General features: G+C 36.1%; 2 protein-coding genes across 4 annotated transcripts in view; one reads left to right on the forward strand and one right to left on the reverse strand.

Moving 5' to 3' along the window:
• LOC127446506 (gamma-aminobutyric acid receptor subunit beta-3-like) overlaps positions 1 to 9,906 on the reverse strand; it is a 121,734-nt gene extending 111,828 nt beyond the window's left edge. For both annotated transcript variants that reach the window (XM_051707476.1, XM_051707475.1), the window contains exon 1: positions 9,499 to 9,906. In XM_051707476.1, coding sequence (XP_051563436.1) covers positions 9,499 to 9,593 — 95 coding nt within the window. In that variant the 5' untranslated portion in view covers positions 9,594 to 9,906. The remainder of the gene's footprint in view (positions 1 to 9,498) is intronic.
• Positions 1 to 27,717, forward strand: part of LOC127446507 (gamma-aminobutyric acid receptor subunit alpha-5-like) — a 44,178-nt gene extending 16,461 nt beyond the window's left edge. For both annotated transcript variants that reach the window (XM_051707478.1, XM_051707479.1), the window contains exons 8-11: positions 7,353 to 7,496; positions 11,311 to 11,463; positions 20,579 to 20,790; positions 22,988 to 27,717. In XM_051707478.1, the coding sequence (XP_051563438.1) occupies positions 7,353 to 7,496; positions 11,311 to 11,463; positions 20,579 to 20,790; positions 22,988 to 23,290 (812 nt within the window). In that variant the 3' untranslated portion in view covers positions 23,291 to 27,717. The remainder of the gene's footprint in view (positions 1 to 7,352; positions 7,497 to 11,310; positions 11,464 to 20,578; positions 20,791 to 22,987) is intronic.
• The last annotated feature ends 208 nt before the right edge of the window (positions 27,718 to 27,925 follow it).

Below are 27,925 nucleotides of genomic sequence, written 5' to 3' on the forward strand. Positions count from 1 at the left end.
TGAGGCTTTTTACTCATGCTGCCATTTTGGAGGTAAAAGGTGGAGAGAGAGCTTGGATAATTTATTTTTATTTTTATTTTATTTTTATTTGTTAAAAATTTTTTGCTATATGTTTCCTCTAGTGCTGCCAAAATTAGTATGTCAACATGCAATAAATTAATATAGAGTACATTGTAAAAAACACATCAATGTTTTGTCAGGTAACCTAGGAAGTGTGCTTCATGTGGTAACTTATATATTAACTGATTTTCTTCAAGCCAGCAGTATTATTTAATACAACTGAATCAACCAGACTACATTAAGTGACACCATCTAAAGTAATTTGATTTAAGGGTCAGATAAGGTAGAAAGAAATCCTTAAGCAACATCTGCTAATTTTTACTTTTTATAGTGAAAATGGGCTTTCAGTTATCAGTAAGTGATGGAAAAATACCTTCTTAGTTGCAGATGTATTTATAAATTAATTTCCAGAATGTCAACAAAAGTAAAGTGATTGGCAATTCGTTTGCAAATTACATTTTTATGGTGGAATTTTCACTGAAGCTCAACTAGTATAAGATTTGATCTACAACCGAAACAGACTAATAAGAAGTAAGAAAAGGTGTGTGCCAGTGACAAAAATATTTGCTGCATATTTTTTCTTTCCTTAAAAGAGGAACTGAATGTATTAAAACAAATGTACTACATTATATATTTAGAAACAAATTTCATTAAATTCTAAATGTAAATTACATTTTATTTAATCTATTCACAGCCTTAGTTTCCTCTTATTATTTGAAGATCATTGCATCATTGGAATGGCGGTCTAATTGGACATTATTTATAAATGAGTAGGGAACTTTTTTATAAATTAGTAGACCTATCATAGACTGAAGACAATATAACAACTGTAAAGGCTAACTTTGAGTAAATAAGAAGCTAATTCAATCATTTTCTGGTGTCATTGACTACAGGGCCTTGAATATTACTTTAGTATTTTAAGGACATGCTAGATGCTTGGCAGATCATAAATGAAGTGTCAAGTAGTTAACAATAGTTGTGACCACAAATAAAGAAAACATACACTCACAAGCATACACTTCTACCAGAAAGACTCAGATAAAATAAACTGAAAGAATATTTTCCTTTTGTGCAAGCCCCATCCTAAGATTCAGGACTGAGATTCTCGCTCAAGCTGTCACATCCTGCTAGAGAACGATGACGGCAGGGGAGAGTAGCTTAGCCCAAAAGGAAATTAGAACCATGCGCCCCCCAAAAGAGGAATAAAACCAATTAATTAAACCCAGAACAACAAACCAGGTCTTCAAAATGTGAAGGAAAAGTCTGAAAGCAAAAACATGAATGATTCAGATATAACCTTGTATATGACTTAGCATACATACTACTCTTGAAAAATATGCATGTAATTGTGCCATGCCTTGCAGTAGGGTAGACAAGCTTTTGTGAAATTCCCCATACTTACGATTTCCAGAGAATGATTTAGCTTAAAACATTCAATAACTTTGAAAAAGGTTGCAAACAGTGAGACTGTGTCAAGTGATGACCCCTGCAAAAAAGGGGCAATGCTTAACGATATGACGGTGCAAACCAATGACCCATGCGAAAGGGGAGCAATGCCTGGATGATGCGTCTGTGCTAACCGACTGCCCTTAAAGGAGATGGCTGAAAGTATGAGTTAGGTGTCTGTGTGGACAGAATATTCTTGACAAGGGAAATGCATGAACGCGTAAACAATATGTCTGTACATATAGATTACCCTTGAGAGGGGAAACACTGCTGCTTGTAATGTGTCTGTGCAAACAAACTGCCCATGTAAATGATGGCAATGCTTTGCGATGTGTCTGTGCAAACAGACTGCCCATGTGAATTTGTGGCAGTGCTTTGCGATGTGTTTGTGCGAACAGACCACCCATGTGATTTTGTGGCATTGTTTTACGATGTATCTGTGCGAACAGACTGACATATGGATTGGTGGCATTGCTTTGCGACTGTGTATGTGCAAAAAGGTCAATCATTTAATTACAAGTATTAATAGTTTACAGTTTAAACTATAATACAATCCCTTACACTGGTAATTTTGCCTAAAGGACCTCTAAATAAACAGAAAACACATTGGTGTAACTGTGGAATATATTGTATATACACAACCCCATCTAATTTAATTATTTCTTATATTCTGTAATTTGTAATTTAGTAATGTAGTTGTGCAATTACCTACCACTAGGTGTCTGAAGGCACGCAGCAACAAACGATAATTCTCCTTTAAGGGAGAATAGCGATTATGGACATCTGGAGCAAATCAATGCAAGTTATCGTGATTTAATGTGCTACCGGAGTGACTAATAGAAACAAGAAGAATCAGTTTGTAAATACTATAAATACCAAAATACAGCAGTGACAATCACTACATAAGTAATTATAGCCATAGACTTTCTACATTCTAACGCAATACAAGCCACAGACAATGCATAAACATACTTAAACTTAATGGAGAGATTGTAATCAGACCATGTTCACTGAACATGCTTGTGGATAATCAACGTGCATGAATGCTGAATTCTCATTGCCCAATGCAGGAGTATACTTGGAACATGCAATCGCTGTCTTTAACAGATGAACAATAAGAACTTGGACTTGGCTGGCTCACGTGGCATGCCTGCCGTGGACTGGCGGAACACAGAATCGCTTAGGCTTACATTAGGGATGGGTGTTACCACTTATTTTCTTTTTGATCCTGTACCAAGTATTATCAAGGCCAATATCACCAATACCAATACCAATACCAATACATCTATTAAATTGATTTTTTTTTTTTTTTTTTTTTAATTCTTGGAATAAATTGGGTAAAATAGTTATACATACATATATACATATACTTCAAACTTATTTTTAAAATCCATACTTTTTAAAATGTATAGGCCTAAAATGTACTATTATTAGACTTATGTTTTGTTTAACCTAACAAAAACTAACCATGGGTTTTCTACAGTAACCACTAATGTTTATATTATATATATATTATAGATCAGTGACAGTAACCATAGTTTAACCATGGTATTTGTAGTAAAATCATAGTAACCACAAAATTAACCATGGTAATACAGTCATGGTCACTACAATATTACTATAGTAAAACAGTGGTTACTACAGTATATGGATACTACAGTATTACTGCAGTAAAACCATTGTTAATTGTATCAAAACTATGGTTTCCGCCAAAAACATGGTTACTACTGTCGTGGTTACTACAGTCATGGTTACTACATTATTACTATACTGTAGTAAAGGCATTGTTTCTGCCATAAAACCATAGTTAATAGTAAATGTTTTAACAACTTTCAATTTAAATAAACTTACAAAAAAAAAAAAAAAAAAAAAATCATAATATATGGTACATTTAGATTTGTCCTTATTTAGTGTGAATTACCTACTGCAGTTGTTTGTTTTTCTATCATTACCTCAGCCAAGCATTGCTCCTCCTGTTTGAGCAAGCGCTGAAGGGCTCGAGAACTGTCTTTGACTGCTTGTGTCTTTCAGCATTTCTCACGTTAAGATGAGCGGAAGAAAAACAGTTCCTATCCTACGCCACCATTTGCTTATATACTATACTTCTTATTTTCACTTTGAAGCTTATTATATGCATTCATTTTCATGCTAACTAAAAACATCACTAATAAAAAAAACTATAACTTTAGAATCTATATTTTTATGTTAAGTATTATGTTAGATATTCTTGATACAACATTAGTTTCAGAAGTATCGATACTTCAGGATCGATCTGCCCATCCCTAGTTTCCATTTCTGTCAAGTCAATCCATGCTGTACTCATTTATTTCACTGGAAAGAATTTCAGCATTTGTGAGTAAAAAGGTTTGACAGGCCATTCAACCGGTCACCACATGAAGAGCTACATATGTTTCCTCCAAGCCTCAACCCCTGACCTATGAGAAATATTTTCTCCTCTGTTAGCTAGACCTTGTCAGTTTCTTTGGTTTATCAAACAGTATTTCCTTAATGTCCATGTCAAAAAAAAAAAAAAACAAAAAAAAAATTATAATAATAAGTATACACGTCCCACACAATATGAGTACAATATGGACATAATACATATATTTTTTTCTCATCCACACATTGACCATTATCTTTTTCATTCTACCATGATTTAAATTTTTCTTCCTTTTCTAGACTTTAACAACTCTGAGGAAAAATGTATGGCTTTATATTTTGAACTTATGAGGACAGAGTATTATTAGGATCAACTGATGTCCTCTAAATTCAATCCAATTATGTCCACTTAAAATCACCAGCCATATTTAGCATCAATACTGTCTTCACACTCTTTAGCTTCATTCGTTGTTGTCTCTTACCTCCTTAACTTGCACCGAGCTAAAGTTCCCCAGACACCTTCCTTGGGAGAACTGACATCTTTCTGATATCTAACACAGAAACCCCTCCAAAACAGTAAAGAAGTTCCAAGACATCATGCTTTGAATGCAAAAAGGTTGTACTTATCTGTTCAGGTTTCCTTCATAGAAAATCTAAAATGTTATGCCCAATTTTCAAAAGTTTGTAACATAAATGCAAAATAGGATGAAGACAGCTGGTCTAACTAAGGAATAATCACATATAAGAACACAGTGAAAATGATCTCTTTTCTTCAAAAGATTGGTCTTTCGTGTCAGATAAGAACATAGAAGACCACTTCAGAGATACCAACTCAGAGATACTTGATTTGTGTAATGGCTGAGAGAAGGTTGAAATATAGAATGGATCGTGCTTCTCATATCAGCTCCAGATTTCATTTCTTTAAGCACTAGAATATTTTATAAAAAAAAATTTTTTTTAAATGGCAATACTTTACAATTAGGTTCCATTTGTTAACATTAGTTAATGCATTAGGTATCATGAACTAACAATGAACAATATATTTTTTTACAGCATTTATTAATATTTGTTAATGTTAATGAATAAAAATAAAATTGTAAATTGTTAGTTCATTTTAGTTCGTAGTGCATTAACTAATGTTAATAAATGTAAAAACTTAATGAGGTTTCTTACCAGGTGTAGTTTTATTGCCGGTTCTCCTAATGACAAACTCAGCTAAGATTGGCGCCATGTTGTTTTGTCACATGACTCGAGCGTCAAAAGTTTAACCCTTTAATGACAGCCTAGAGTCTCCTAAACTGAGATCAGTCAGTTTAAATAAAATTATATTATACATAGCCTATAGCATAGCCAAAATTTAATGTCCACGCATGTGGACGCGGGGTCACAGGAGGTTAACCAAGATGAATAAATGCTGTAAATGTATTGTTCATGTTAACTAATGTTAACAAATGGAACCTTATTGTAAAGTGTTACAATAAAAACAAGAATAGCAGGCTTTAAGTGACTTTAGTACTAAAAAAATGCCAGAACAATAGTTTTTAATGAGAAATTCTGTTATATCATTAACTCCTTTTTAGAGAGGTTAATGCCTTTCTCTGCTCTACATTGTAAAAGTAAGGTCTGAATATATATATATATAAATCTAAAGCAAAATTTTGCATGGCTAGTTTAATTTATTTACTTAAATAAGTACATTTCTCTGCTTAACTGAAAATGTCAAGTCACCATAGTTTAGAATGTCATCATTATAATAATTACCTGTTTAAATTAAGTAATTTGAGAAAGATTTATTGCAAATAAATAAATAAAAAAAAAAGATCTATGCAAATTGTTGCCTTATTTACTGAACTCAGAAAAATGCAATAATCCAACTCACCTGTTATGCTTGATGGCCTGAATTTATAAAAACAGAATAATAGAAACGTGGTAATGGAAAAGCTGTATCTAGCTGTATTGCTTGTGTTACTTTAAGTTGCATGTTTACTGTAGTTGCATGTAAGTTAGGAATAGTAGGCCTATGTACACCAAAATCTACAATAATTTAGTAATATTTTGTTATTATTTCAAGCCTTATTTAATTGACTTAACGTGCATCTGTACCAAAAATGTGCTGTATGCCATGTGAACAGGTCATCAAAGTAATGTAGTTTGTAATAAAGGCTTATAGGCCTTGCAAGCATTTTGCACTCACCACCTAAATATGCTCTTGCTCCAAGAGCTCAGTTTAGCCTTGCAATCTTGTTTGGTTGGTGCCGTATACAGTGTTAACAGGTGATGTGTGGACTTGTCCTCATGTGGACTGCTCATTCTGAGAAGGTGGCCCAGAAGCTGCCTGCCTAAAATGAACCTTATATAATACATTATATTTGTATAATCATTTTTGTAGGACCATCCAAATAAATTTAGCCCACTTTTAGTAATGTTATCTGTCGGGGTATACAGCTTGCAGATGATAGCTTCTGTTCTGCTTTTTCCTAAAAAGAAAATATACTGATTCAGAGAAACAGTTGGGTATGAGCATGTGTTTTTTCATAATTTATCGAGAGGTTGTAGAAAAACTGTAGCAATGTAGATGTCAAGTGTGTCTGATTTTCCTAGACAGGAGAAGAGTAGAGGAGTAGGGGTGGTGAGACTGAGAATTTGTGATCTGCTAATTAGTTTGCAGGAATTTGGTGTGTGTGTGTGTGTGTTTGTATGTGTGTGTGCGTGTGTGTGTAGACTGTTGGCAGAATAATCCCACAGTCTAGATGGCCGGAGTCAGTCTTAATTTCATTGGAGAGATCCGTATGAGAGTGGCAGGATTAATGTTTTGCTTCAAGATTAGATGTCACTATGGAGGGAGGGGGTGACAGTAAAAAAGGGAGTAACGAGAAGTGAATGTTATTGTAAAACTGCAGGTATTTAGGAAGTGATATGATCATCCAGTCAACATTTAAATTTTTGTTGTATTAAAACTGTTTGTTCACTAAATGACTAAAAATTCTTTACTTTATTAAAATGCCCAATCTTGTTGTCTTAATCTATGGTACAGCCAGGTGTCTGTAAAAAGCTCCTTTTTTCACCTCATGCTCTCATCCTATTATGCAACACAGGTGCAGATGATTAAATGTATTACACCGCAATAAACCTGGAAGAGACAGACAAGCATGCACCCTATTCATAAACAAAGCATATATTTCCCCATGATTGGTAGGTCTAGGCCAACTATACACCCTTAATCTGAGAAATGCAAGTTTGCCTGCATACTTAGTGCAATGCAATCAACTGACAATAACTGTTCAATCAAGAGCAAGTAACCCTTGTGAAACCTTATTCAAAGATTGCTAAACAGATTATATTAAATTTGAACTAATCTTCAATTTAAAACAAATCTTCTTATTATTCGTGTCTGATTAGTAAATTATTATCACTGCATAATCTAACATGGTGGCTATTATAGTGTTATCTTCTGTGCCTTCTTCCAGATGCCTACCCTATCTCTGAAGTGGTGTATAAGTGGACTCAAGGCCCAGCTACATCTGTGGTCGTGGCGGAGGAGGGGTCACGCCTCAACCAGTACCATCTGATTGGCCAGACGGCTGGTACAAAAGACATCAGCACAAGTAGAGGTAAACCACTTTATCTGACCCAATACCAACTGTCAGTAATTACAATCAATCAGTGTCTATCAATTTCACAGTTCACTTGTAATGACTCCAAAGTTGTTTAACTAATCCCCCACATTAGTTTTACTTCATATACTGTATTTTCTTGCAGAGTTTATACAGCAGCCCCAAAAAGTATTTGGACACTCAAATCACACTTAAAATTTTATGCATGTTGCATTATATTACAAAATATCTGACCAAGTGTAATTTATTTCAAGTAATAAAGCACAATTTTCAAACAAAGCATTTTAAAAAAAGAAGTTTTTTTTTTTTTTTTTTTTAGGTTTCAAATGATAAAATAATATATATAGCGTTCGAAGTGTTTAGACACTTTCTGGTTATCAAAAATGTCCATGGTTAATGTGATGAACTAAGCAGTTGATTACTTTACTAGGGTACCTTTGTGAACTTTAGGGGAACTGACTTTATACATCCACTAAAAATCACGCTATAGGATTATTAGGATAAAATTAATGGCATAAATTGTTCTAAAAGTTGAACTTAAAGCTGAAAAAATGTCTAGTGCCATATGTCTGCAGATTCTGTTTTTATTTTTTTTTTTATTTATTTTTTTTTTAATCTAATGCAATGACATTCAGACATTTTTAAGTGTGACTTCTTACTTGTTGAATCTAATGCATTATCTTAAGGAACATAATTTGTGTTGTATAACACCATTTCAGTTTTATCCTCTACACGGTGCTTGTTGTTTTGTGACATCATCTCTCTTAAATAATGTGATAGCCCTTCTGGAATTGTGTTTTTTTTAAATCAAGCTGGATGACAAATGAGTGATGAGGATTTGAGTATACCTCCCACTCATGGCCAGCTGTCTCTATGGCCTGAGAGAGGAAGAGATGAAGATGAAAGAATGATACAGAGAGAGGGAGGGTAAAACAACACTTATCCCAATCCTGAGCCATTGGGTCTGGAGGGTTAATCCCCGTGCCTCCCCATCAGCTGTGCTTTTATCATGTGACGTCAGTTAGCTACAATTGGCTGAAGTCGGCAAGAGACACATGGGAGCTGGGTGGGAGGAAATGGGGGGTCTAGGTGGCATCTGCCTAATTCGGTTATGTAAAGAGTACTGGTAATACACTCTTTATCATTGCTGCCTCTAGCTTTGTAATCATTACAGGATGTATGTGGGGGGTGGGGGGCTTTCCCTTGTTCCGCCTCGGTGGATGGATGTACATATATGTATAGTCTTGCTGATGTGGCATCCAGTCATATTCAAGAAGACATTGCTGTGGTCTGATAATGATCTAGGCAAATACCATCAATGATAGTTGATCACATCACCCTTTAAAACCCTGCTGAGAATTTACAGGGAATTGATTTTGTCTGTAGCCACAGCACATCAAATTTAGTTGGCTCAGGTGGCCAGAAGTACTTTTAGAAATAAACTCTGAGGCCATGACCTCACCATTCTGGGAGGACCTTTTGATCTATCTTTCCGTTTTTCCCTCCTTTCTTCCCTCCCTCCCTCCCCTCCCTTCCTTTATTTGTATGTCTTGACTAGCAGGACAAAGGTCAGCTGGTCATTACCACAGCTAATCTAAGGTGCAAACCTCTTTACAAAGACAAAAATAGCTCCACCAGGACTTCATATCATGAGTGCAGGGTCAACTTAGCTCAAATTATAAAACCCAGCAAAGAGGAGAAAGGTAGAAAGAAAAAATAAAAGAACCAGGGAAAATACAGTTTGCCAAACAGGGCTGAAAATTATGTCCTGTGGAAATGTCAACATTCAATCACTTGGCCCACACTGTAAAGACATCCAGATAACCTGTCACCTTTTATTAAAAAGAACTCTCATCAAAAAAATAGCACCTGCCCTTACCAACCATTTCAAATTTATTTAGAGGCTGGCCCCCCAAGGTCTTCATCTGTTGCCGTCAACTTTCAATGCCTGAAAGAATGCTGTGCTTTTTCTTTGATTATAGAAAAGTAGAACACTTACCAATTGACCAACATGGCTGCATTGTTCTCTGCTATGAATGGTAGTTCTCCATAAACACTCCAAAAGCTTAGCAGTAAAATCCACCAGAGTCGCATGTTTGCAGCTCTCAAAAGAGTCTAACCCCGCAGGGCATATCCAAGGCGGAATATCTGAAATGGGGCACTACCAGTCGTGATCTCCTCCCGGTCATTGGAATAAAGGGGAGATTGAGAGAAAGGGGACGTGACAAGCCCCTCTTGACGAGGACATTTTGCCCCCAGGGCCTTCACAAAGCACGATGCTCAATGTTTTCCTTGAGTTCCAAGGCTCAACAGCTTGTTGTCATCTTCATTTGATCCACTAGAGCTGTCCCCTCTGATCCTGACTAGATGTTATGGTTTTCGCTCGGTTTTTTTCCCCTCTTTTTTGTTCACTTGCTCTCTCCCTGTGAGCTCAGAAAGAGTACATCCTGACCGAGGATGGCCTGGCCTGGCAGAATGGATGGACCTATTGAAAAAGTGAGAGACAGAAGAGTGAGAGAGCAAGAGAGAGAGAGAAGCCTGCAGGATGCAGATTGTGATAAGGGATTAGTGGGACACAAAAATCCGATTTTGCCAGGAGAAAGCAACAGTCATCAGTGGATTTTCTATAGTTTATCAGACTGTGTGGCTAGAAAGGATTTTTTTTTTTTTTTAAATCTTCAAATTCAATCTGCGCTTGGTTAACAGGATATATGATGTTTTTTTTCACTCTGTATTCTATTTTTTTTATCTCAGTTAATGATTTACCTCACCATGTTCCAGCACACTGTGTTAAACCTGTTTGACATCTCTTAAACAGACCATAACTGTTACTCTTATTTGGATGTTTAAATCTATTCTGTAATGGTGACCTACATTTATTTACATTTATATTTATATTACATTAAATTACCACCTAATTGTCTTTTTCTGTAGACATTACAGTATCTGTCCACTAATTGGTGCTAATGAGACCACAAACTAGGAAGTCAGAGTGCTACCATTTACTTCATATACTCAATATTCAATAAGTCTGCTGGAAAATTCCATGTAGCTGACATGACATGTGGTGTGACATGCTATACTCCTAAATCTAAATCTAAACAACATTTTGCTAATTCTTTTATATTTATTATGAATGCAGTTTTGTGATCTCATTAATTGAGGCTACATGGGATATTTATACTTTTAAAATCCATTTGTCGCACTGCAGGACCGTTTAAAATGATTTAGTGAAGGCAAAAAGTTGAATATGAAACAGTGACAAGTCACAGGACCCAAGACACTTTTCCTTATACATTCATATACATTTTAAGCTAAAATCTTATTGATAAAAATCCATGGACATATTTAGCGTCAACTACCTAATCACATCACTTTTCATTTGTTTTGTTTCCTTTAATCTTCCTCTTCATCTTGATGCCTCTATCTTGTCTTGTGCATTAATATTAATAATATAATAATAATAATAATAATAATAATAAAAGTAACAAATAACAATAAAATAAGGTGTCAAGTAATTAATAAAATAGTAATAACAAAATAAACATTTAAAAATACATTAATCTCTCTCTCTCTCTCTCTCTCTCTCTCTCTCTCTCACTCTCTCTCTCTCTCTCTCTCTCTCTTATTTTCTGTTTAAACCTCTCAGCTGGTTTACTAATCCCCACTACAGTTTAATTACACACTATCCCTCCCTCTCTTACTCTTTTTGTTTCCTCAGGATTCCCTCTTACTTATCTTTCCATCTCTGTTCCAATTCCCTTCTTTTCTCTCATCTCTTTTTTTCTTCTGGTTTACTGTTATCTTGCAGGTCAATACACAGTCATGATGGCCCATTTCTACCTGAAGAGGAAGATTGGTTACTTTGTGATTCAGACATACATGCCCTGCTTTATGACTGTCATCCTGTCCCAAGTCTCTTTCTGGCTGAACCGTGAATCTGTCCCTGCCAGGACTGTCTTCGGTTAGTGTCTCCTTCAACAAATACAATACCTTAAAACTAATTATACTGTACTCATCATTAGTAGGTTTGTCACGATACCAAAATTCCAGTAGTCGATACCAATGCCAATTTTGATGTCACAACAAAAACTATATGCTATTGAACACTCCTTTATTTAAAATGACTTACATTTATTTAAAAGTGTACATTTTTTTCAGTATGTGTGTTCCCTGGAAATTGATCCCATGACCAAAGATAAAAGCATCTGCCAAATGCATAAATGAAAATGTAGCCATAAATGTAGCCACCACATATTTTTAAATTAAGTAAACAATACATAATTGTGCATTGTAAGAAAAAAGAAATAAAGAACAATGAAATACATTTAGAACAAATAAATATATTTGGAACAGTACTTCAAAAGAGTGGTTTTCTCATTTTCTTGTCAATATATTTGTATGATTAATATTAACAACCTAACAGACAGTGGCAGGTTCATTAAACTGCATTGACATTGCAGCAATACACAGACTGACACAAAATACAAATCTGATATTTTGACACATCTAATCATTTTGTCCTGTCTGTTTACATTCACTTAAGACATCACGGACTAGGTTTACATTAACCTAGCAAAGACGGGCATTTTGAACAAGAAGTACATTTGACCGTTCAAGTGAGCAGCCATCTTCACAGAGCATGCGCTCAAATAAACATATTGCGTTTGAAAGCAGCCAAAACTCGGGTACCCACTGAGTCAGTACTGGGTACTCTAGATTAGAAAGACTTCTATTGTTGCATTTAGTTTTATTTAAGTATTGATTGAAGTGCTCTTGCTAGATGCAGCACAACAAATTAAATGAGTTCTGTTTAACTTGACAAAAAAAAAAAAAAACAGACACAGCACCACAGTCAATGACTGTGGACTAACAATGGACTACTTGCACTGAGCCTCATGACGTACAGTCGCTATTTTCCGGTTTTATGTGGTTCCAATGTGCCGTAGTTGTCTAGTTCCCGTAACTCCACTTTAAATGAGTGTTCGGAAGAAGATTTTAAAGTACGGATATTTTCAGAGACAGGAGAAGAAATATTCTGAACAGTACTGTGTGCAGCATCTTCAAGCAAAATTCAGTGAAAGAGCAGTTTTCAAAGCTTTAATTCAGTCCATGCTGGTCTGAGACAGTGTTATTATAGTTAACAAAAACGAAAACTAACTAAAATCATTTTCGTTAACCAAAAGAATAAGAAAAATTATCTCGAATTCATTTTAGTTTAAGTTTTTGATATTGTAGGGTCGAATATTGGCAAAGTGGTACACTTTTGGAAATTGTACCTTTCTTGACACTTTGAATTATGATCCAAATGCCACATAACCTAACATTACACCTTTGAAGAAAGCTTAGGATGTCTTCTACCTTAGTCAAAAGCAAAATGAAGAAAAATTCAATACTGGGAAGTAGAACCTTTGAAGACCCTCTTTTGACCAAATTCCAGATTTTTTTTAAGCAGTACTGGTAAAGTGGGACGGAGGGAAAATTCTCTAGAAAATATCTACAAAGTATTTGGATTTTGTAAAAATATATTTTTTCTTATACACTTTTACATCATAACATTAATTTAACTTTTACTATTTATATAATCTTTATAAGGTTCACCTTACATTTCTGTTATTTTCTTTACCATTGCTTTTCCCACCAGTGATCATGAAGTGAGCACTGCCACACATCCCAAAGTAAAATCATCAATTTAAAACCTCAAAAAGATAAAGGGATATAAATAAAGTCATACACATCTGGGATGGCATGGGGGTGAGTAAATGATGAGAGAATTAAAATTTTTAGGTGAACTATCCCTTTAATTGTTTACTCCCCAAAGATTAGTTTAGTAATGATTTATAATAATTTAAGGAAATACATGTGGGTACAATGTGGATCAAGGATAAATGTCTTTTGTCACTTTACCCATATTCACCCTATATTATAAATTTTGCAACATTTACAATCCACATTAAACATAAAAATACCACTAGATAGAGGTAACTCAAGACTACCGTGAGAAATTTAATGATGTTAGACTTTTTAAATTACACCAGAAAATGCTCAGATTTGGCGTCCATAAAAAATACTAAAACTAAAATAAAAACTAACTAAACTGAAACTACAAAACACTGAGAAAACTCAAACTAAACTAAAACGAACAGACAAACTGTGAAAACTAATGGAAACTAAACTAAATTGTAATGACAAATTTAATATAAAATAGAAATAAAAACTAAATAAAAAATCCAAAACTATAATAACACTGGTCTGAGAAAGCAATGGCTGGTATACACCAAGCGCATTATACCCCTTCTCCTCACACGGGGGTCTGTAGCAGACATTTAACCTCAAATCAGCTTAAACTGAAAATGACAGAAGGTTGAAGGACGAGTAAGGGTGTCAGCACAATGCTCTTTGAATGAAACAACTACACGCTTTAAACATGCAATGCTCATTGTGAGAAGGAGGACAGAGAGACCTGATAAACTTATGCATCACCCTGTTTTAATTAAATGCATGTTTTAATCTCTATTTTGTGTCATTGTTTCATTGATAAGTATATCAATATATGTTTAAATGCATAAGCAGAAGAGCTGCTGAAGGTAATAAGTAAAAACTTTTGAAATTGATTAAATATGTGTAGTGTTGTTAAATATATTTTAGCGCAGTTAATGTATTTATTCAATTTGACATTAAAACTGTTTCATTCTGTTCAGAGTAATTTTTAAAGGTGCTGTAAGCAATTTTAGCCATTCTACTTCCATGAGACTGATCCGTTGAATTAGCCACGCCCCCATCTTTTCAAAACCCTGCACTCCAGAGACACCAAATTAGCTTTATTGAGACCGAAACCGAGCAGAATTGGTTGTCAAAAACAACAGGCGCAAAATAGCACCCTCAACTGACAACTGTTATGAACAACATAACATAAAAATGGCGTTAAACGTGCTGTAAGTGATTTTTTTCATGGAACGGTATGCAAAACATAATCCTACTCTCTTTTTTTAAAAGTTTTTATTAATTAACAATAAACAAACCAGAATCTGAACATGAATACACGTGATAATTCAATAACCCAACCCTCCCTCCCTCTCCCACCCTGCTTAACCCCGTGGTCTCTTTACAATGGGATACATACTAGGTAGATAATATCACAGAAAAAAACAAGGTCACAGGAATTATGAAACATAAATTACAGGAATAATAATAAAAATAAAAAATTATAAAAAAAGATAAGGTGGTAGGGTATTCACTCTGAGTCCTGGTCATTGTTATGTGCAATATACTTGGAAATCTTCTCAGCAGCTATAGTCCAGATCTTTAATGTAGAGATTTGTGCAAAATTCACCCGAGCTGTGGATATTTCCAACATTATAAAGTCCCGGAGATGTGACAACCACTTGTAAATATCCAGGGTGTGTGGTGGGAGCCAGTATTGCGCTAACAGATTTTTGCAGACGTCAGACCGGCAAGTGAAACCATTTTTTGCAGCTTAGGGAAAGCCAACATAGAATCGTCATTCAGTAGTAATACAGAGGGGTTCATTGGTACAGAATAGTCAATAATATTTGATAAGATAGTACAGACCTCATTCCAAAATTTTGTAAACATTTCGCATTCCCACATCATATGAAGAAAAGATCCAAGCTGTTGGTCAGAACATTTATCACAGAAGGGGCTAAAGGAGGAGTCAATACGATGTCTTTTAAGCGGGATCCAATATGTTCTGTGACAGAAGTTGTAATGAATCAGTTAGTGATTAGGATTCCTGGATGAGGTAAAAATATTCTCCCATACTCTTCCTCAATTCATGATTCCCACTCCTCTGTGGAGTGGTGGTGGCGTAGTGGACTAAAGCACTGAACTGATAAGCAGAAGGTTGTTGGTTCAATCCCCACAGCCACCACCATTGTGTCCATGAGCAAGGCACTTAACTCCAGGTTGCTCCAGGGGGATTGTCCCTGTAATCAGGGCACTGTAAGTTGCTTTGGATAAAAGTGTCTGCCAAATGCATAAATGTAAATGTAGTTCAAGGTCTCTTTCCCATTTACACAGTATGGCTAAGCATTTTGCTGTAGCCGCTAAGGCCTTCCCGTACATCCATGAGATCAGGTGTCTGGAAGGGAACAAGTCAAGCCAAGCAATGATCGGATGTGTGGGGAGCAGTCCCCCCAAGGCACCCCGTAGGCCTTCATAGCCGACCTGAGGCGCAGATATAAGAAGAGGGAAGAGGGTTCTGTTGCATACCGCTCACACATTTCTTGAAAGGTTAACATGCACTTAGGACCAGAAATGTCTTTCAGTGTATAAATGCCCTTCTGCGCCAGTCTCTGGAGAAAAATGGTGCACTTCCCGAACGAATATTATTATTATACCAGATAGGTGTAAAGGTGTGCCAATAATGAGAGTGATGAATGCATTTTTCCATCAGTTTAAAGTTAGCTATCGTGTTGGCAATGATTGGACCAAAGGATTGCATACATTGTTTGCTGTTCAACCCAGAGAACATAATGTCTTGTAACCTGTATTTGCCTGCTAAGCTCTCCTCTATCTCTCTCCGAGGAACCCTGGAAAGTGGGTTGAGCCAAACCTTAATGCATTTTATTTGACAGGCCCTATGGTACAATTCAAAATTCGGAAACGCTAAACCTCCATTATGTTTTGCACGCTGCAATGTTTCAAATTTAAGTCCAGGTTGTTTACCATTCCAGATGAATTTACGGAGTGTAGAATCAAGTTTATGGCAGGTAATGGAATCATGGAACTAAGAAAATTGATTAGCAGCAAAACATTCATTTTAACACTCACTATTCTGCCGTGTAAAGATAACGGCATCGAGGTCCATCTTTGGAGATCTTGTTTCAACCTGGTTAGAATTTGTAGATAGTTGGTATAAGGAATGACATGCAGGGATGGATAAACAGCAATGCCTAAGTAAGTAATTGAAGATTGTATAGGGATCTTACACGGCAGTCTAACTGTCTTAGCAGTATTATTAAGTGGAAGCAAAGAAGATTTATCCCAGTTGATTTTATAACCGGAGAGTGTACTGACATTTTTTAATACCTTCATTATTTAGGGAATTGCTGTCTGAAGGTCAGAAATAAAAAATAATATATAATCCACATAGAGAGATATATGTTATTTATGGGAGTTAACTGAAATTGAGCAAATGTTTTCCTGTCTTATCAGTTGGGCTAAAAGTTCGAGCGACAGCGCAAATAGCATTGGGGATAAAGGGCACCCTTGTCTTGTGCCTCTTTGAATATTAAAGGATAGAGAATGCATGCCATTGGTTACAAAATAGACCAGAGATAATCCCACTCCAACCTGTTGAACGCTTTCTCCGCGTCCAGGGAAAGAACAGCAGCTGGAGTGGGACAAGCCCGGGATTCGTGTATGACGTGCAGCAGTCTCCGGATGTTATCTGATGCTAATCTACCAGGCATAAAGCCGGTCTGGTCTGGATGGACTAATTTATTAATATATCGCTGTAATCGCAGGGCCAAAATTCTAGCATACATTTTAATATCTGTATTTAACAAACTAATGGGTCTGTAATTCGCACATTCCGTATGGTCTTTCCCTTTTTTGGGTATCAACGAGATCAGCACTGTGTTCATCTGTGGATGAAAGGCACCAGCCTCTACTGCCGCGTGAATGGCCGTCAGGAAGACAGGACCAAGTAAATCAAAATATTTGAGAAATAACTCTGCTGGGATCCCACCTAAACCTGGCGCTTTGCCTTTCTTAGCCCCTTGTAACGCCTCTTTTAGTTCCTCCAAAGTAACTGGCTGTCCTAAACATTCGGCGTCCCCATGACTGAGACTTGGTAAAATAAGAGATTGCAAAAAAGTGGTACAATTGGGGTTTGTGGGATTAAGTTCAGATGAATAGAGTTTAGAGAAAAAGTCAGAAAATGCTGAGTTAATTTCTTTGCTATTCCTAACCAGCACTTTAGATGGATGATTTATAATGTCAATGCATATTTTCGCCTGACTTTGCTTCATTCTTAGGGTTAAGTGCCACTGAAATAATATGTCTATCTGGTTGTGTATCACAAATTCTGCTTTCCTTCTCAGAAGATCATTCAGTTCTACCTTATGAGTCTGTAGCATCTTAAATACCGAACGAGTGAATGAAGATTTTAGCGACAATTCGAGTGTTAGACATTCTATTTCTAGATACTCAATTCTACGATTACGCAACTTTTTTACATTAGTGGCAAAGGCTATGGAGAAATCTTTAATAAAGCCTTTCATAGCTTCCCAGACAAATATAGGGTCTTCAAATGAACCAATATTAAACGAAAGAAATTCAGACAAACTGGCTTTGAAGTCTTTGTCGAACTGGTCATTCTTTAGAAGGGAAATGTTAAAACGCCACCGCGGAGATCTTTCAGCAAACAGGTTACATTCAAAATCTGCCATCATAGGATTATGATCTGCAAGAATGGCTGGGAGTATCAAAATCCTACTCTCTTAAAGATATCACTGAAATAACTGCCCTGAGATATAACACCGATCACTGTGACAGTTATAATCTCTTTAAAAAGTAAAATAAAAAGTGCCCACGGACCACAGACATATTCGTTCTGTAGCCAATCAGACGGAGTCTGAGGAGCTTTCTGCCTGTCAAACATTTTTGCCGTTCCCATAGTGTTGTCTATGTGTTGTGCAGCGAATTATTGAGGCTTAATGCCATATTGTGATTTATAATTTGTCAGTTGAGGGTGCTATTTCACTACTGTTGTGTTTGGAACATGCTTTGTGTCAGTTTCAACGGTATCGGTGCAGTGTTTTAGAAAGAGGGGGCATGGCTAAATCAGCGGCTCAGTCTCGTGGGAGTTAGAGCAGCTAAAATCGCTTAAAGCACCTTTAAGCCTCAATAATTTGCTGCAACTACAATACTATGAGAATGCGCAAAATTATTGACAGACTGAAAGCGTCAGAGGCCATGGCCCGCAGGCAAATTTTTTTTGCTCTTTACAGATTCTAGAGCTGTCACAGCGACTGAAGAGATATCTCACAACACTAATTTCTTAAAGTTTTTTGCATACCTTTTCATTAAAAAAAATCGCTTACAGCACCTTTAAAGCCTGGGATGAGAAAGACTAATGTATTTATAAATCAATCCATCTGGGACATTTAACAAAGTCAAGTAATTTGCAATTGTTGTATGGTGAAATTTATCGTTGAAGCTCAACAGGTCTGAAATATCAATGAATGAAATGCGTTAATGAGATGGCCTGGCTGCTGCAGGTTATACTGTATACTGAACATTTAATTTATTATTCAGGAGCTAAGTGTAGCTACATTTGGAAAGAAAATTTTTTATTTATAGGCAAATTTCAGCAAATTATACATTTGAGATCAGTCTTATTGTTTTAATCAACAAACAGCCCCTAAAAGTAGAAATAATCTGAGCCGCACTACATAGAATGCGGAAGCAGTTGTGGAAGTAGCCCAATCAAAAACGCAGCAGATGGCCTTAAAAATTAGTTTGGTGTTAATGGCCCCTTAGGCAGCCTGACTGTATGCAGAGAGTATTTTAAATGGCTGCATTCCCTTTTCACTCACCTATGTATGGATTGTTATGTCATTCTTTTGCCCATTATTGAATGTTTTGCTTAATACATCGATAATTCTTGATCGATAAATCAAAATGGAAATCAGAATTGACTGATGCAATCAGAGGGAATGAAGAGTTAATCCACTCAGATAGCTGTTTTTGAATTCACACCGTCGTTCCCATTTAGTTCAAAGGGCTTGCATTGTATCTTGGCAAAATTCAGCAAAGCAAACAGACAGTCCACAAGGAATACAGCATGTGCCCACACATAAAAGAATATCTTTGTGATTGGGCTACATTACAAGGATACATCAAACATAATATATGCATATACAAACTGTATACATGAAGGGAGACTCAAAGACCCGAATGCTGTTATTGCACATGTGAAGATGTTTTATTTGCACAGCCTGAGGCTGAGACATCCCAGAGTCCTATGCCTAAGGGATTTTAGTATCATACCTATTTATGTCTAAAAGACACTCTGTCCTCTGCCTGGAGCATCTGTCATCTGCAGATCTCCCCCTGACAGGGACAGCACACCTCTATTCTTTCAGACAATTTCCAAGTACCGTTCTTTGACTATGCATAACGGATTATTAATTATATGATTTCTTTAAAGGTATGCTGGATATTAAGAAGCAGAATCATATTTGGCCTTTATTGATGTCGTGCTTGGCCATTCATTGTTACTTTTTGTGTTTTCTGCTTTGATAGATTAGACAGCATTTCTAGGAATAAAAACAATCAATATGTCTGTATTTCTAGCTGGTTTGCTGTTTTGTTGTTTAGATGAGTTTATGATTCATGAGCCAATATTTTATTCATACACAGTATTTTAAATATTGAAAGAATTATGACATTATATTTTATGAGCGACAAAATTTCACTGCTCTCTGTTAGTTGCACAAACCCTACTCTACTCCTACTGAAAAGTTTTTGATGAATTACTATGATGATGTTTTTTAGAATGGTTTAATTTTGAAAGTATTTTATACTGATTATGTGCCTGAATATTATTAAGCAGCCGAAATGATAGTTTAATGCTTATAACATTTTGAGAAGTTTATTTTGTTAAATAGGCTAAAAGTGTTATTTAAAGGAATAGTTCGCAAAAAATTTTAATTGTAATAATTTACTCCCCCTCATGTTGTTCCAAACCCGTATGATTTTCTTTCTTCCGTCAAACACAAAAGGACTTTTTGAAGAATGTTCACGCTGCTCTCCTCCATATAGAACAGTGGATGGGGCTGTCAAGCTTCAAAAAGAACAAAAAAGCACCATAAAAGCATCATAAAAGTATTCCATAAGACTAATGCTCTGTATTACAAAGCCTTATGATTCCATATGATGGATTTGGTGAGGAAAATACTGAAATTTAAGTTGTTATTCCCATTAAATCTTGCTTTTAAAATCTTGCTTGTCAGCTGCAGTCACCATTCACTTTCATTGTATGGAAAAGAGCAGCTTGGACAACCTCTTTAAATATTCTTTATATCTATGTGTCTGATTGTCTCCCTCAGGTGTGACCACAGTTTTGACCATGACCACCCTCAGCATCAGCGCTCGCAACTCGCTACCCAAAGTGGCGTATGCAACTGCCATGGACTGGTTCATCGCTGTTTGCTATGCCTTTGTGTTCTCAGCACTCATTGAGTTTGCAACAGTCAACTACTTTACCAAACGCAGCTGGGCATGGGATGGAAAGAAGGCCTTGGAGGCCCAGCAGCCCAAAGTAAGTGAATGTGTGTGTGCCGGGTGTTTGTGCATATGTGATGTACAACTCTAGAAATGGGAATCTAACAATTTAACAATTCTGTTTTTAATTCCTCTGAAAGATTCCAATAAAAATTATTTATTTTAGTACTTTTGAGGAATTAATACATCAAACAAATATAGAATGCAGTACAATCCCATTTTCCATTTACCCTTCATTTACATTTCATTTCTATCTGAACTCTATACAACTCTCAGACAGTCTCAGAAACAAAGCCATTGTTGAGCAGTGCAGTTGCATAACTTGACAACAGTTCTGTTCCGTTTGACGTGAAGGTAGCAATACATTACTTCTCTCATAATGGTTATATAATATGCTTTTTCTAAATAATTGTTTAGAGACACCAAAAGAGCTTGAGAGTGCTCAGTTACAACATTTCAGATGGTGACACTTTGTCAAATGTCAACGGCTTTATTAGATGTGCCGCAATTGTGTTAAATGCTGATAGATGTCACATTTTAAAATTCTGCAGGATGAATATTTAGCCTTTACCCAGAATGCTCCTCAGACCAGCCACTTCATTGAGATTTCTGAGAGTTGCTTGTTTGATGTACATGTAAATGCCAGGTTTTCACATCTCCTTATGCAAGATCCATTTCCACCCAGGTGGTAATTTTTCATTCACAGTGGAAAAACAGAATTGAAAGAACGGTCATTGCAGATGTCACTGTGGTGAGTGTGTTAGTAAAGGCTCTACAGTTGGATCTCTGAAGGTCAGATTTGGACCTCCAGCTCAGCTTCCTTAAATGTCACCCACACTTTTTAAAAAAAATCAAAAACCACCATACTCTGCCTCTCCTTCAGAGAAGTCTTTCCACAATCCTGAGCCCCTGCTGGAGTCCTTCTTTAGACAGGGGCAGTTTAAAGAAGTGACTGTTCATTGTATTGATGCATAATTTTTTTTATGCTGCTGGAGTGTTGACAGTTAAATCTTACAGTTTTTTAAAGAGTTTGTTCACCCAGAAATTACAATTCTGTCATAATTTACTCACCCACATGTTTTTCCAAACTCTTATGATTTTCTTAATTCATTTTTTCTTCATATTTTTATATAAAAATATGAAATATTTTTCTCTTTCTGTTTTTTGAATTTTTTGTTGAACTACCATTTAAGGTTATTATTATAGTTAAGCAAACATAAAGAGTAGAATGAATGGTGTGGCTTGAAGTAGAGCACGATCAATATGTATTGCAACTCAAAGTCCTTTGTCCCCTTGACCAGGCACTGTGCCAGACTACCTCTGCCCACCTGAGACTGAGCTCTGAAAGCACTGGCACATATAAGTACCTATATAGGATATCAGGAGCTGTAGACACTTCTTGTTTTCCCTTCAATGTAATGTATTTATAATGTTTGTGGTGATGATGAATAAATCGTTGAAAGGATTATACTGTGTAATGTAAATGAATATTTGCTGAATGTCTCACTGATGGTGTTGTTCCAGAACAGAAACATAATTGCATTAAAGGAAAAAATTATAAAATTTCACAATGTTGCAAAGTCACTTGCTCCAGGGTTATTTTGTGAATTTGTGAATTTGTCCTGTTCCAATTTAGTAGCCAATTGCTTTTGTTAGTTTTCACACTATGATTGTTAGATTTTTTTTTTTTTTTAAGTGTTTTATAGATTCAGTTTAAAGTTTTTCAGTATATTTAGTTTTATTTTAGGTTTACATTTAGTATTTTAAGGCTGCCAAAGTTAATAATATTTTTTATAATATATTTGTTTATATATTTTAATATTTATAATATAATAATATAAATATTTATTTTAATAATAAATCATTATTTATAACATATTTATAATATCATAATATATAGGCCTATATCCAAAACTACAACTAAAAGTGAATCAAGTGAGTGAATCAAGTTCAATCCACTCTGTTGACAAGCCCTTTTGAACTGAACTCTCAACTGCTCCATTATTGTACTATCTCTTTTTTAATTAATCTTTTCTCCAAGCCCTGCAGAGGCCTTTGTTTAATGTTCAGAGCTAGATCTCTGTTAACACTGACTGTATTTCACCTTTAATTAGAAGGTTACGACCTTCAAACTGATTCATTCTGGGCTTTCTTTTAGCAGCTAGTTAGCTGCTTCATTTTTACACTGAAACTCCTGACTATAACAAAATCTTCTCCATGTTTTTTGAACACAGAAAAAAGACCCATTGGCACTCTCCAAGAAGCCAAACAATGCCTGTTCACCTGGAGTGAACTTCACCCCCAACATCACAAAGGATGCAGCTATCTCCACCATCTCTAACAGCACTGCTGTTCAGTTGAAGAGTGCTGAGAGCAAGACTGCAATGGACCCCAAAAAGACCTACAACAGCGTCAGCAAAATTGACAAGATGTCCCGGATAGTGTTCCCTGTCCTTTTTGGGACTTTCAACCTGGTATACTGGGCCACATACCTCAACAGGGAACCAGTGATTAAAGGAGTTGTTTCGCCTACATAAAATGGATGACCCCACCACGCCAATCCCTTTGCAACCTATTTTTCTTCATCACTTTAATATTAAATGACAAAATGACCCTGCAAAAATGATGCCAAGCACTTATTTACTGCACCTCTTACATCACTAATCTACAGTATAAAGGGAGTGCTTCTGTCAAATTTCCCTTCTAATATCATAAATTGCATGACTGATTCCAAGCTCTTTGGGAATATTATTGCCATATCTGCCTTGACTTTCTACTTTATAGTCCCCTGTACTAGGATTTCATTGGTTATTGCGTTCATCTTACAATGAAATGAGCTCCACACAGGCTGCCATTTCATTCAAGAAAAGTTTCCAAAGGACTTTCCAAAGGAAAAAAATAATGCATTTGGCATCAACAAATATCACTGAATCAAAAAAGATTTATGAAAAAAGTACAGCAAGGCCAAATGCTATGCAAAACCACAGTTTTCTACAATACTGTAATCAGTAATTGCTTGTAATGAAACCCCTTGCTTTATATGAATGGAATTATTTAAGTTTAGTAGCTTTAGCATAAGTGTTTTTTTAGGCACACAGATAGCCATGCTAAATTTTTTGCCTTCAGTGGGATAACTTAATATTGAGTGCACTGGAATGTCCTGCAACTACTTTAAAAGGCAAGTTTGATTCTGCTTTCATTTGTAATTTTTTTTTTTTTTTTTTTTAACTAACTAAATAGCATTGTGCATCCTAGAGGCAGCTTTTCACACTTTAGTCCAAGATATTCTGCAAAGTGAACAAGGTCGGGTTGCGGCTAAGAATTTCAAATCATTTGTACATAGCTTGTGTATGCTTTGCTTTAATGTAAATGTGGCTTAACATTAGCGTGGAAGAGCTGAAAATGGTTCTGCTACGCTATCTAATGTGCAGCCAAAGCAACATGAATGCAGGCTAGCTCACTGGAAATGCAGATTGTCTTGTGAAATATAATAGGCTTTGACAGAATATGGCATTTCTTTACAGTTAATCGTTTTTAACTTATTCAAAATGTATTTTCATGCTGTTTAGGCAACACACGTTTTCTTACTTTTCTCTGTGCGGTAAATTGCTCTGTGGGGTTTGATTAACTGGAGGAGAGATTGAATGTTGACACCTAGTAGTAACATAGGGAATTTTTCTTTACATTGCCTTGTAGACTAATCTAAGTGAAAACATTAGGTTAAAAAGGACTGAAGAACAATATGAAAGAACCACTTAGGCCTACACATAGAATAAATGACCAACGTTATACTAAATGCACCATTATTCAGATTCTAAAAATGTCAAGACAGACATAATATAGAAAAAAGACATTGAGAAAGAAATAAGCCAAATGGAACAAGAAGACCGATGTTTCAGAGATGGTAATTGCTGTTGTCAAGCATGTGAACACGAAGCTTGTTGAAGCTGAAATGTCACACAAACATACCATCTCTCCAGCCTTCAACTGTAATGTATGGCTACTTATTTTATGGAAAATATGGAGAAAAGGACAGTGACCTTGTTAGTGCAAAAGAGCAATTTGGAAAGACTTGGTTATTATCCTTTATACCACGGGTCTGTTAAATATTTGATTCTGATTGGTTCACAGACATTCTAAGGTGTGCAATTATTTTTCAAGGAAACGCACGGCTATGAAGTAGTTCCAGGTCTTGACCACATAACGGTTCCACATCACATCGCCAAATTATTTCAAGTATTTCAAAGAGCCCTACAGGCTACCACAACAAAATAACCAGTTAAAACAAAGACAATGGTTAAAGTAAATCAGTTAAGAATGTCAAACAATGTCTAAAATATCCTACATTTATTTCAATTTTGGTTAAAAAGAGCCCTCGCGCTCCCTCGTCTCCCCTGCACTTACACATGCTCACATACACACACACACACACACACACACACACACAGTGGAAAGTACCGGGCTAACCCCCCCCCCCCCCAATTTCGCTTTCACACAAACAGAGAAAAGCAGCGCATCCTTCGTTGATGTTTTCGAATTAGCAAGGAAGGCTTGAGGTGTATCAAAGCTAGATATACTTGATCAATACAGCAGTTTCTATATTATCTGAAATAGCTGTGTGAAAATCCCTCATGCTCCCCCTCTCACACACACACTCCCACACTCGTAGACACACATTATACGCATAACACACACACTTAAGGCCCAAACATACTCATGAGAGAAAAACAGAGTCGTCATGTCAGTGCACTCCTGCATAACAGTAGGGATTAAAAAAAGTTGTTAAGGTTTATAATGAGAATATGGCGACATGTATCTTGGCCATTTTGAAGCAATGTTAATTCTGACGAGAGTTGCAACAAAAAAAGGTAATCCCAGAAGTGATCTCTCTCATTTTCTGAGTTTCGCTCTTTCGATCCCTCAAATACAAACTCACATGCACAAACGCACTACTTTATTACTCCAGTAAGTCCTTGAGTAAAGCAGGGCAATCCTCCGTTGCTAGTTCTAATGTGACATTTTTTAATTAGCAACAAAGGCTTGAGCTGTATTAAAGTAAGATGCTGAATCTGTGGTGGAAGAAAGTAGTTCCACTCATAAGAGCATTTTAGGGATGAAAACCAGAAAATGTCTTGAGATAAAACCCTGAACGATGTCTTAAGGTGTGGTAACCATGGTATAAGTGGAATACTTGACGACAGACCGTTAAACTGTTGAAAAATAATGCACACCCGAGGTGTGCATTATTGTCGTCAATTATTCCTTATGTAATTATTCTATTCTAAACTTGTTACATGAAAGCGAAATGGCGCAAAGAACTAAGTGACCCCATGGATGCTGTGTAGGTCATTAACTACAAGAACCATTAAACCCTGCTCATCTGTGCAGTATTCAGGCCTGCAAGAGACAGAATTTCAAGCAAACTAACTAAAACAGAGATATTAGAAAGAAACATGAGAGCAAGTAATGTGCCCTTTTATAAAAAATGGATGATTCCAGAAATGTACAGCTGTTCCTCAAAGCATACATGTCTTAAGCAATAAATTAATGCCTGATATGTTTCTTGACTAAGTTCTGATTACTCTGCTCTAGGGTCACTTGTTTTGCAATCAGCAGAAGAAAGTGCAATGTTTAGAATTGTCCTTACCTTAGAATTATAGTAACAGACGGAAACCTGTCTACTGTAATTAACACCCTGGGTAGAAATGTTCATGCTCAGTTAAAGGAACACGAATCAAGATTTCCATAGTAAACAGCATCAAGTTGCCTGGGCAGAACTTTATTTACTTCAAAAATGGTACGCCATACATTTGCTTTGGTTAACACTGGACCGTGTGGCATGAGAGGTTTTTATGTTATTGGGTTCACAGGCTCATGGCAATAAGATTGTGTGCAAGAAGCTTAGCATGATATTTTCCTAATGGAACAGTTTCTGCAGAAGTGACTGTAACTGTGGAAGAAGGATTCTACAGATTACTCCTGGGATTATACAAAACACACATACAGTATGTGCAAACACGCACGCACACATCGAGACCAGAGTTCCTGGAGCAGGGAGGATGCTGAATCCTTCTTCTGGTCCTGTGTGCCGGCAACATCTGGCCCACATCTGTTTGTGAAGGATTTAGCTCCACTTAAGTTGCTTTTCCCAACCAGTGCTTCTATGTATGGTACCAAATTAAACTACCACCAGTGCAACCAAATGACTGTATTTTTGCATTGTGTGCATTATTAAACTAGCAGAGACTGTCAGCTGTGCGTGATGTGTGATGCCAGATCGTTATGGATGCATTTGAAAAAGATTTGGATTTGAAGATGTACATTGGATATTCAAATTAAATTTGTGTATTCTGTGTATGTTACATTATGGTGTAGATCATCCATCCTTATGAAATCTGCTGCTTAAGCTTTATGAATATTAAGCGAAGCTGTTATTTTGTTTGTCTATGTCTGAGTTACACTGGCATTTATTTGACATGTCATGCTCTTGTTGTGGGCTTGCTGAAAGACTACTCAGTTTTAATACATGTAAAGCAAGTTTAAATCACTCCAATATACCGAACTCATCCCTCACAATAATGCACAGCATGTCAATGGACCTTAAACCTTTAATCCCAAGTGACAAAGTAAAAGCCCGTGAATCCTATTGCTGGTGCCGAACCGGAATTCCGCTTGTGTAGATGTTGTCTCTTATGGAAGACCTGAACCGCACTGTGAAAAAACAAAAAACAAATTTGTAGGTGTCTAGTGCCCAGGGTTGGGGAGTAACGAAATACATGTAACGGGAATGCATATTTAAAATATAAAATATAAGTAACTGTATTCCACTACAGTTACAATTTAAATCATTGGTATTTAGAATACAGTTAAATTCAAAAAGTATTTTGATTACTGAAGAGATTATTTGGCATTTTATTGTCATTTGTTTCATACGAGCAGACAGAGAAGTAAGTTTGAAGTAATTTTGGAGCAGAAGAAATAGAAATAAACCTTGTGTAAATTGTCAGCTTTACACTAAGCTAAAATGCTATTTCTAGCCATTTTACATGCACATGTTAGAAGAAGAAGCCTTTATTTTTGTCACACATTACACATACATTTTTTGCATATATACAGTGAAATTTCTTTTTTTCTAAATAAGACCCTAAGCTGGGGTCAGAGTGCAGGGTCAG

This window comes from Myxocyprinus asiaticus, chromosome 9 (assembly GCF_019703515.2).
Source record: "Myxocyprinus asiaticus isolate MX2 ecotype Aquarium Trade chromosome 9, UBuf_Myxa_2, whole genome shotgun sequence".
NCBI lineage: Eukaryota > Metazoa > Chordata > Actinopteri > Cypriniformes > Catostomidae > Myxocyprinus > Myxocyprinus asiaticus.